This window comes from Stegodyphus dumicola, chromosome 8 (assembly GCF_044657685.1).
Source record: "Stegodyphus dumicola isolate Sdum_Otavi_A_Nest chromosome 8, ASM4465768v1".
Lineage (NCBI taxonomy): Eukaryota > Metazoa > Arthropoda > Arachnida > Araneae > Eresidae > Stegodyphus > Stegodyphus dumicola.
This window is the reverse complement of record NC_140775.1, coordinates 83,187,476-83,199,526: the sequence shown is the minus strand read 5'-3', so window position 1 is coordinate 83,199,526 and position 12,051 is coordinate 83,187,476. Positions and strand designations below refer to the sequence as shown.

The 12,051-nt window shown below is 33.1% G+C and overlaps 1 protein-coding gene across 4 annotated transcripts in view; it reads left to right on the top strand.

Annotated features, from left to right (window-relative positions):
• The window catches only part of Gprk1 (G protein-coupled receptor kinase 1), a 368,709-nt gene that overhangs the window by 244,800 nt on the left and 111,858 nt on the right, over positions 1-12,051 (top strand). For 3 of the 4 annotated variants that reach the window (XM_085822049.1, XM_085822052.1, XM_085822050.1), the window contains one exon: positions 10,406-10,507. The exons of the other annotated variant lie outside the window; for it this stretch is intronic. In XM_085822049.1, the coding sequence (XP_085678175.1) occupies positions 10,406-10,507 (102 nt within the window). The remainder of the gene's footprint in view (positions 1-10,405; positions 10,508-12,051) is intronic. 4 annotated transcript variants of the gene reach the window in all.

Below are 12,051 nucleotides of genomic sequence, written 5' to 3'. Positions count from 1 at the left end.
GAAGTAGTTTCAGAAGTGATGACAAGGAAAAAGTTTACTGTGTTAAAATGATAATCTGTTCCTAACTTTTTTGCAAGGTTTGATTTGGTTTATGTGATTTATAGCAATTTATAGCTTGAGGGCTATCTGCCTAAGCAGAGGGATGCCTTCATGGAGGAATTTTTAAGGGAAACTGGCTTGTATACACATTACACATGGGGAAAACCATGAAAACATCCATGCAGCGAGCCTGTTTGCAATATTCAAACCTCAGACCGAACTACCAGTGTTCAGCGACTTAACCGCTTGATGCTGGTGAGCCCCTTTTTTTGTAGGTAAGAAATTGTAGAACATAACATATCTAAATAGTCCATGTTAAGATTTAATCTAGGAAATGAATAATGTTGAAGAAGAAATTAAAATTATATAAATTTGAATGTAGTGTTAATCTCAAATTTCGTTTCCTGTGATGTGATTTTTTTTTTTAATGTAAAGATCGGGCTCTGGTTTATTGATATATATATATATATATAAACTTTAAATATAGTATGAAGTCTTATATTTGAGTATAATACTGAAAAAGGTTCGACATATGAGAAAATAAATAGATGTTTTCTTCACATGTTATGGAATATTCATCCTTGACTTAAGGGAACGTAAAGTTACACAGTTTTAAATTAAAGTTTACAGAAAAATGTATGATAGTCACAAATTTGACAAAAGATCCTTTGCTGAAATAATAAAAGGCTACGGGGAACATAGATGCTAATTAGAAATGTGTGCTAAATATGAGGCAATTGGCATCCACAAAAATGCAGTGTATTAATTTTAATACTGTTTTAGGTTCTTACTACTATCCCTTTGACCGGCCAAGTAGCATGATTTAGTGCCCTTGGTTTAGTGATTTTTTTGTCCTCGGTTTGGTTTGGTTTATTTATGCAAAGCACTCGAGTGCTATCTGCTTAACAGGAGGGATGCTTTTATGGAAGACTTTCAAAGGGAAACTGGCTCTTATACACATTACACTTGAGGAAAACCATGAAAGCGCCCATGCATTCGGCAAAATTGGAACCCTGGGCTAAATATCTAGTATTCAGCGACTTTACCACTCAGGTGCTGGTGGTCTGGCCCTCGGTCTTATTAAACTAAAATTCATCTATATTTATAAACAGCTTATCAAAAAAATGCACACACTTTAATAATAAAAGAAAATTCGGTTAATCTTCGGATTATGGTAACTTGGCGAAAATTTGGCGACCAACTCTGCTACAGCAACCTGCTAGTTTTTGTTTTTGGACGCCATTTTGTTTTCACGAAGTAAAGGCAGTTTTTTTTTTAAAACTCAACATTTTTTTCCAACAATCTGCTAGCCAAATTACGCTTATGCTAGAACTTTTATGGAACAAAAGTGCTTAATCATGACGAAGATTAGGTGCGAAATTGGGAGAAAGTGCAGAATCGCTTGCCGCGTTTTTAAGAATTGCACATACACGGTATCCATGTACACGTCGACCTATTTTCACTTAAAAAAACATCCCAGAATTGCACAAAAATGGCATTGTGCACACTCTTGACTTTATCCATGTACACTGCTAAAGTCCTAGCTAGTAACATTTATCGCCTTACCAAAATGTCGCCAAACTACCTGTTACCATATTCGAAAGATTAGCCAAAAATTCTTGTGCTTTAGTATTGAACTTAATTATAATTAAATCATACATATCAGAGGCTATGCTAGGTTTAATAAAAATATTTATGAATATGTACCTGTACAGTTACTTAGATTGCTCAGTCACAGCAGTAGTCATTAACAGCTAGAGTTATAGCACAATACTGAGCAGCTATTTGAACAATGTTTAGTCGATGTGTCTGAGGTGAGTGCTGTACATTCTGCTATAATTTTTTGATGAAGGACCTCTAGCCTAACCAATTTCTTGTACTACGCAACATCTCAGAGTCCTCCAAATCCATTTTGTTTTACTGTCATGTATTACATATATGCGAGAGTACGAACATCATACTACATATTATAAAGTTAATTCAACTTAGAAACCAATATATAGATATTATCTATAAAGTTTCTATGTATTTTTCTGACAGATCCTGTATGTGAAGTTGTACGTTTCATTAGTTTCACCTATTAATTAACTTAGGGGTTTTATTGTATTGAATATCTATGAAACTGAACTGATAAATTTTCATATCTGTTCATTTGTTTGCTTTTCATATATTTTTTTAATAGTTTTATTTTTTATGTTTCTTTACATGACGTCAATTTAAACATAAGAAAGCAGAGAACAAAAGAAATTCACACTGAAACTAAATTTAAAATTAGTCTGAAGATTACTGATGTAAAATAAATAGTGTCTAATTTATCAAAATTACATAAGAGGGCAAATAAATAATTAGCATATTCAGATATTTATTGTAAGCAAAAATTTTATATTCTTAACAGTAAAAATCCACATATTACAATGCAATTAATTTATTACTTGCAACCACCTCAGTAGAACTCGTCAAATTTTTAAAATGTGCCAAACTCTAGCAACCATGCTCATAACAATCCTTTAATAGAACAATGTCGCCATTTTTGTATACATTCTTTGTGTTGTATTTCAAGTTTCAACATTTTTTCAAGTTTCAACAAATTGTGATATTTTTTGCTTTAATTTTAAAATATGCTCTTTGGAATTTATCAACAATGGAAAAAACTACAGTGGAAACTCTACAGGAATACAAAATTTCTAAAAGAAAGAAAAAGGAAATGCATTTGGTAGATAGCCGATGCTGCTGAAGTTTGTGTGATGCCGAGTCTCTGAAATTATTTAATTTTTTTTTCAAGTAAAAACAAACCGCTTGGGGAAAAGAATAGGGCAAACCAATTACAGAAAGATTGGAGATGAACGTGCTTTATTTCCTTATTTAATAATTAAAATTTATATTTCAAATTCTAAAGTATGTTTTCTTTTCATAATTTGATAATCTTAGCCAACTTATGATAGATATCAATAATTTGGGTATCTATTTAAGAAAAGTTGTGAAAACCATCAACTTGCACCCAATGAATAATTTTTACATTTTCATGTAAAATTGAGCTAAGGTGGTTGTGTTAATCTGTAAGTATAATTAATTTTACAGGCAATACACTGTATTCTTTTATATACTGTAATATTTAGTTTGTGCTGAAATTATGTAGTGGCAATAATTTTACTTAAGAGAGAAATTTTTCAATATTACAAGTTTACATTTTGGTTAATTTTTTTATGTGATAAAAAGCAGCATGTTAAAAGTTGGAGTTCTTAAATTTTGTAATAGTACTAAGTATTATATTTTAAATTACTCGATGACTAATCCAGAAATAAATAATTTAATTCTGTATACTCGAAGAAAATCATTTCTGACTGGCATAAAAATTTGAATTTTGAAACAGTAGTAGAAAAATCATTAAAAATACTTAGTTTTAAAACTCAAATGCAATAAAAACAGGTTAGCATGAAATGTCTGAGTAAAGGATAACTTGTTATCATTATGTATATGTTACCGTGAAAAACCGAAATTGGAGAATGTTGACTTTCAATGGAGAATATCAACATTCACCAAATGTGTTGGTGAAAGATCGAATATTGCACTACATTCTTTAAAAGCCCAATTCTTGTACATTCGGACCCTCACCGGTGTATGTCGACAATCACAGATATACTCTGGTGTAGGTCGAAAAGAGAGGAGTATATGTACATGCTGTCATTGCAAAAGGAAGTGTTCCACAAATAAATGCAGTTGTAAAAGCAAGGACCTCTTGTGCAATTCAAAGGGTAATAATAGTTTATGTTGTTGCAATAAATAAGATTGGAATCACATAATTTATTAAGTTTTTAACTTCTATTATTTTCCTTTCTCATTTTGAATGTACTGTGTGTTTTAAGTTCTTATTTTAAGTCTCAAGTGCGTTTTTTTGAGACTGAATTACGGAGAAGAAAATATAATATTCTTATATGTTCAACATTCACCATTGGTACATGGTGAATGTCGACATTTACCGGTGTAAGTCAGAAATAAGAGTATTTGGAAAATATTTCGGACATACATCAAGCGACTATGTGAATGTTGACATTCTCCAGATTTCGGTGTTTCACCGTAACATATATAAAGTAATTCTTATGCAAAATAAATGTTGCACGATTTCTTAGAACTTTGTTTTTGATTATTTCAGTGTAGTAAATAAATAAGTTTTAATAAATGTATTATAGACGTCAATATGTTTGTTTTTTGTAACATATACTTTGAACATTTTAATTAGATAATTTTTCATCAATAATGTGTGCATATATTTTACTTATGATGAAGAGAAATTAACATTTTAAAAAAGGAATTATAGACTGAAAGTATTTTGTAAAAGAAGATATTGGAAAAGGAAATTATTGCAATTCATAGAACTTGTAAATGAATAAATGTAATAATTAGTATCATATTGTTCTTATTTATTAAGAATGGATAGTAAATTATTGATAATACAATGGACTTCTAAATGTGAAGCACTTATGCGAACGATAATACTAATTCATAACATTCTGATCTTGATTTCAGTACTTAATGTTAAGCATTATTGACAGCTTAGTGGAACTCATATTAAATAGTTACAGTGCAATCTTAAGTCCAATGTATTTATTACAAGATAATGAAATCATAGTCTGGATTTTAATTCAAAACTCTTTTCACATATCTTTAAAAGCCCAATTTTAACCGGTACTTTTCTGTTATTGGGACAGGATTCAGACATGTAATGTATGTATCCACGAGTGGTTTGGGTTTCATTTTAGTTTAGTATGGCAAAGTACACTAGGTCTACCTGCCTGTGGGAAGGGATGCCTTTGTGGAGGACTTTCTAAAGGAAACTGGCTGGTATACACTTTACAAATGGGGAAAACCATGAAAACGTCCATGAAGCCAAAGAATTTGCCTGGATTCGAATTCAGTGTTCAAAGATTTTACCACTCTGCCACTGGTGGGCCTATGCACATGTGTATAAGTGTGTGTGCATACACACGTAACATGAATACATACATCCCTCCATACAAAATCTGGTTCTGAAAATAGAATAGTACCTTTTAACCATTTGATTAATTTTATGTACTGTCATCAATAATACATCTTATTAGATACATAAATGCATCTTATTATCATTAATTTCTTACTAACAATTCAATTTCAATTGCCATGAGTTGATGCATGACTCATACATATATAAGTTGTTTCAATATAAAGATCACAATATAAGTTACATAGCATATTTACAATAATTATTTATTATTCATACATATAATGTATAAAATCAGGCAGTAAATTGTAAAAAAATACTTTTAATGAAATTGAAAATATAATAATCTGCATTACAATTTTTAAATGCACAAACTTCACAGTTAAAAATACATACTAATGTAAGAAAATCAATATTAAATGCTTTTTCCCAAAAGAAAAAAAAATTGCCTGTTCAAGACATATTTTATTAAGTCCAACCATCAGTGGAAACCCAGGTAATCAGTCTTTAATATGACAAAATGTAAAATTTGAAATACAACTTTAAGATATTTTTTTTAATCCATTCAGTTTTGGCTTATATAAGTTTCACTGTATTTAACTAGATGTAAAGAACTATAAACACACATTCACACAATTCACTTGAAGGTATGTTTCCAGGAAATAAAAGTATACTTATTGGATTCATTTCAACATTACACCTTAGAACACGTAATGATACCTCATTATTAGGCATTTTCGATAGTCTTGAAATAGCATAACTGGTAACATATCTTTCTAAATTCAGTTCTTGTTAAATTATGTTCAACATCATTTAGCATTTGCAGTTTTATAACTAAATTAGATTTCAGTAGGTCTATTACACTAAGCACTTACAGTTATTCACTGTTATTTTCTTAACATTTCAACAAAACAATGAACTTCCTTTCTAAGAATGCATACTGAACAATGAAAATTCCAAATATTATATATGCTTTACCAGAACTATAATATCAGTTAATAGTGATTTTTTTAAATTGAATTTGATTAATTCAAGCAATTCACTTGAAGGTATGTTTCCTGGAAATAAAAGTATACTTATTCAATTCAGCGTTACACCTTAGAACAGGTAATGATACCTCATTGTTAGGCATTTTCGATAGTCTTGAAATATCATTACTGGTAACATATCTTACTAAATTCAGTTCTTGCTAAATTTTGTTCAGCATCATTTAGCATTTGTAGTTTTATAGCTAAATTAGATTTCAGTAGGTCTATTACACTAAGCACTTACAGTTATTCAGTATTATTTTCTTTACATTTCAGAAAAACAATGAACTTCCTTTCTACGATTCCAAATATGATATATGCTTTACCAGAATCATAATTTGTCAGTTAATAGTGATTTAATCTTCATAGATAAGCATATCCAAAAGTCTTGAAATATCAGAGCTGGTAGCATATCTTAAATATATTCAGTTCTTATTAAATAACATGTTCATCATTTAACTTCAGTAGTTTCACAGCTAAATTACATCCCAATATGTTCATTAGAGTGGACACACTCTTTCATCTTTTATACTCTTTACGTTCTAATAATGAAATGAAGTTTATTTCTAAGAAAGCATATTGAATCCTGTAAAGCATATTGATTTCTTAATCAAAGCACAATTAATGTTGTAAATATTCAGATAGATATATATGAAATGTATTTTAAGGATTTCTTGACACCACTATGTCAATTCATTGCAATAGTTACTGGTGGCATTTTGATTCAAAATATTTACTGCATTAATTACTGACACAAAGTAGCACTTGGATTCACTAACTTAACATTAACTTCACTTGGTTTAATTCCCGCAGGTACATTTTATATAGTAGATGATTAAAGTCATTATCACTTAAAAGGTTCTGATTATCAATATGCAGAATAATTTGTAAACCACACTTTACATGTATCTTCCAGCCATCAGTAACTTCTATCTGACTAGACCTAATTTTGTATTGGAACAGCAGAATAATCCTTAATATTCCGAAACAAACATTAAATCGTTATATACAGATATATACACATATATATACACTTTTATTCCGAAAAACTAAATGTACATTCAAAAAACGCACTTCGTACCTCCGAACAGTAGAATGTAAACAAACGTCAGAAATGTGACGTCACTCATGTGGGCGGAGTTAATGGGGCCCTCATCTGGACTGTCATTGGCCAAATTCAAGCCGTTGTCCTAGCAGTGTACATTTTGCTTATATGCGCCCGGGAATCGAACCCCGGCCCTGTGGTGCCTGCGCGATGCGCTAGCCACTGCACCACCGCGCCGTTTTACTTATTAAATTGGTCTCATCAAATTGCAAGAATGAAACAGATTGTGGCTGTAAATGCAAAAAGAGTTGCATTTATGTCTTACCATGCACACGTTCCATCTGCCTCCTAATCAACTTTTTTATAGAGCTATATATTATTGGGAATGGTAGTATTGTGCTATTTGTGAAATAAACTACTTCGCACTGCTAGTGAAATTGTCGCTTATTCAGGTACTAATTATGCACGTACTTGTTCTGCATCGTATTGAAGGGCGCACTACAATGTTCACACCCTTGTTAAGCAGAGGTGGTGGGCTGGCATGGCTCAACACACCAAGCAGGGCGTGGAGTGAAAAGTGGGGAGATTAAATTAGCATCGTCATGGTACAGCCCTAGTATTGCGTATGCTAGTCTTGATGTCTTATATGCTTATTGTAGATATAAGCGGTACAGTACCAACCTTTGGTGAAAGAGGGGGATGTTACTGCACTGGTTGAGTTTTAGCAGATCCTAGCTACCAGCGCACTAGTTGCCAGTCATCTCCAAGGCTTCATGGAGTATAATCGAGTTTAAGGTGAACCCTTTTCAAGGTGCCTAATCATCTCCACAATGAAACTTTTGTTAAAACAGCATTACACGGCGAAGTTTTGTGTTAAATTGGGTAAAACTGCGAGTGAGACCCATGGCATGATCAAGATTGCTCATGGAAGTGATGCTATGGATCGATCACGTATTTTTGAGTGGCACACATTGCTTCAAATGTGTGCCACTCAAAAATACGTGGGAAGGGGAGAGCAATTTGAAGATGAAATTGATGTTCATCATCTTTTTTGACTGCGAAGTAGTGGTTCACATAGATTTCGTACCTCCTGGTCAGATTGTGAATGCTGTATTCTACGTGGAAGTACTTGAAAGACTCAGAAAACGAGTCGTCCGTCCAACAATAACTGGGTAATGGAGGTTCCATCACGACAATGCGCCGAGCCACACCACTTTTGCTGTCATCGAATTCCTGACTAAACATGGCATCACACAACTTCCCCAACCACCTTACGGGCTAGGTATCGCTCTTTCAGACTTCTTCCTCTTCCCCGACTGAAAAGGATCATAAAAGGACGGCACCACCGCTCGGCACAGGCCATTAATGAGGCCGTAACGAGGGAGCTGAAGAGCATTCCAGTTTCTGCGTTTCATGGAGCCTTCAGAGTCGCTGGAAACACTATGTTGATGCAATGAAAAGTATTAAGTCGATGTGTCGAAATTGTGAATAATGTTTTTTTAAAAAATAAGTCCAACTACTTTCCGGACAGACCTTGTAGATGGCCTATTTCTTCCCTGCAAACGTTCTCATCAGGATCTCAGATGACAATTATTCTTGTGAAAATCTTGTGGGATGAGATGTCAGTTATGCTTCTGAGAGGTGGGCATATCACTATTATTTTGGAGTCTCGTTTTCATTTGTTTTGGAGTCCCGTTGTCTGTAACTAAGAGTTCAGATTTATAACTACTTACGTTGCAAAAGATCCAAATAATAACCACCTTAATAGGAACTAATCAGTTTTTCAGAGCTTGATACGGTAAAAATGAATGTGACAATTATAAAGATTTTAGATAGCTGCCGAGATCGATATATCGGTTAGTATTATTGGCTGCCATAACCTTTTGTGTTGGTTCAGTATCTTGGATATTTGTAAATGTACAGTTTTTTTGTGGCAGGGAATCCTTGAAATATACGGTTAGCCGAGTCCTCTCGAGTGATTTGGTGGTAGGCGAAATGGAGTGAAAAACCTTGGACCCATCTCTCGGGAATTCTGCTTCAAAATTGGAACGGAGCTGGTCGTACTTGAGTGCAGGCTTGCCAACTACAGATACAAGCATGCGATCCTTGTCACGATAAAATTTGTGAACTTGTTTTGATGTTACTCGCAGATAAGTGAGAACAACAAAATCGTAGATGATCTCAAATCTTGACATGGACCAAATCAAAGTTATGGACCAATCAATTTGGTCATGGACCAAATCAAATCAAAGTTTGATGCTGATATCGCGGAATATGAGCGATTCTGTCTTTGTTGCATGTATTACTTTTATCGTAATATCTTCTATTGGTAATGTAAATAGGTTGTGTATCTGTATTTCTTCGTATTAATTTCATTTTTTTTGTGAAAATTAATTTTTGCTATGTGTTAGAATCTGAATAAAAATGAAATTAATCAATAATCCAGCTTGGTGATAATCTGATGAACAAATCTGAAGCTTAAAACAACTTAGTTAATGAGACATACTTAGTTAAATGAGTGCAGTTTTTGGACAAACCTAATTTTTAATTAAGCTGAGACCCGAAAGTGGTATTTCTTACCCTTTGCACCTACTGTAACATTATTTCGATTAGGAAGTGGGTTAGGGGGGGGGGGAAAATGTTGAGACGCAAGTTAAAATTTATTGTTCCGTGTTAACGCACATATTGTTTTCACTATAGAATTAAAAATTGTATAAGAATACAAAATATTTAAATAATTCGTTCATTCGATTAGAACAATTTTATAGCCCTAAAGCATCAGAGGTATAAAAAATTGTCGAAATCAAAGATTAAGAAGTTTCCTTTTAACCTAATTGTATTTTCTTTCCCATTTTGCTTCAGGAAAATGAAAAAAGAGAATGCGAAAGGATAAGGGAATGCGATAATGTACTAGTCTTTAAAATTAACATTTGAAGCATCATGATTATTACTATTTATTTATGTTATTTAACACAGAAAATACTAGCATTAGCTTAGAAAGTCTAGCAGTATTCTTCCCAGATTAAACAATGAGCTAGCTGTCCGGCAGAAATTGAATTCAGATGGGGTTTAAATTTTAGATATAGCACAACTTCTTTAAAACTTATATTTGATTTCATGACTATTGAAAATAACTGTATATCGTCATGAATTAAAAGTTATCTATTCCATAAACATATTCAGCTGAAATTTTTCTTATCTTTCCAAAATGACGTACCAGTGCATTTATAAAGCTTCCATGATGTCTAATACAAATTGGGCGATTCGTTAGTGAATTCCCGAATTTCTGATGAATTTGTGGCTTTTCTTCCCTTTCAGATCAAAAGGTACGAAAAGCTGGAGACCGTGGAGGACCGGAGGCAGGCAGCCCGAGAAATCTACGATAACTTCATTATGAAGGAGCTGCTCTCTCATACTCATGTAAGTTTTGAATGGCTTGCAGAGCATTTAAAATGGTTACAATCTGACTAGAATGGAAGAAGGGAAAAAATAATGTAATGCAGGGTGAATATGAAGTCTGTCCGTGCTTTCGAAAGTTTATAGTACCTTTAAGAATACAGCAAAAAGTTGCATTTTGATGCATAAAGAATCTCTCCGAGTTTCGTATACTGTCAAGCCTAACAGATACTTGATATGTGCATAGCTCGTTACGTAGCAGACATCGGTTTTGAATTGAATTTCATTCTGCGGAAGTTCTGTATTACAATTGGCAACAGCGACCTCGGGTGTGATCTCAGTGGCAAGGAGATAGGAAGGAACAGATGGAATTATACCATAATTTTGGAGACCGTAGCATAAAAGAAGAGTCATCTCGAGAAGCATGTCCGATCCAACGGTCAACATTATTCAGCACTGAACTATGCGCGGACATCTTCATGAAAATGTACAAAATCTCATCGTGTTGAAAAGTGAAGTTCTGGTTGTCTTTATGTTATTGTGGCATTAACCATTGCTGTGGGATAATTAGTTTCAGTAATACCCGTCACCTGAGGTGCTGTAGAGGCGCTGTCCCAGCTTCATCCGTGTACCTGTTGCAAGATGTTTAGGTATATTATATCCCTAAAGGCCCATTCGCACTGAGGTTTATCTGAGCTAGCGGTTCCATGTGTTGACGAGCTCCGTTATACATGAAGTTTATATTGCTCCGCTATAAAGAAAAACTGGTTTTGGAGTAGTATCGGCAACGCCAGATGTCTCCGTTATCTCAGATAAACCTCAGTGTGAAGGGTCCTTTAAAATTCATAGTCGCCCCCCCCGGAGGAAAACATAGTGTCTAAATCTATGACAATGTAATGGCGACTGTTACGAACACAAACTCGGAGAGAATCTGTACCTGCTAATATGCATCTTTTTTTTTTTTTTCCCTGCATCTGTAAGACTGTTTTTATTTTGCTGGATTTTTATAATTAAAAAAGTCAAGAAGAGTATTACTCAACTTATATATATGTAAGTGATTTATGCATAGCTATCAACTCTCCCGGTTTTTCGATAGATGTCTTGGTCTCCAGGTAGATCACCGAATCCACCGGTTTTTAATTTTTAGTCTTTATATTTTGTATTTTTTTGTGTTAACCAATAAGTTTGTATTTTTTTATACAGACGTATTGTAAGAAGCAGAAATTTGCAAAAAAATTAGTACTGTGCATAGCATTGATTTTTAGTAAATGGCAGATTATGAATGCTTATGTTTCCTTCTTGATTTATCAGTAAAAATTTATTAGTTAATACATATAAATATGGCATATAAAAGTAAAAATATTCCCTATTAGATTTTAACTAACTAATCATTGCGCGAAAATTCAGTTAAGTTTTTTTAGTCAGAAAATGTATGTCTGTGATATTACCATTATGCAATGATTTGTAGGTGGTTTATTTTTTTTTAACGATGTTTTAAAACTGAAGTTTTTTCCCCACTTTATTTTTCTACCATGATGTTTCAGAATTGCGATATTTTCTTTTTGCTT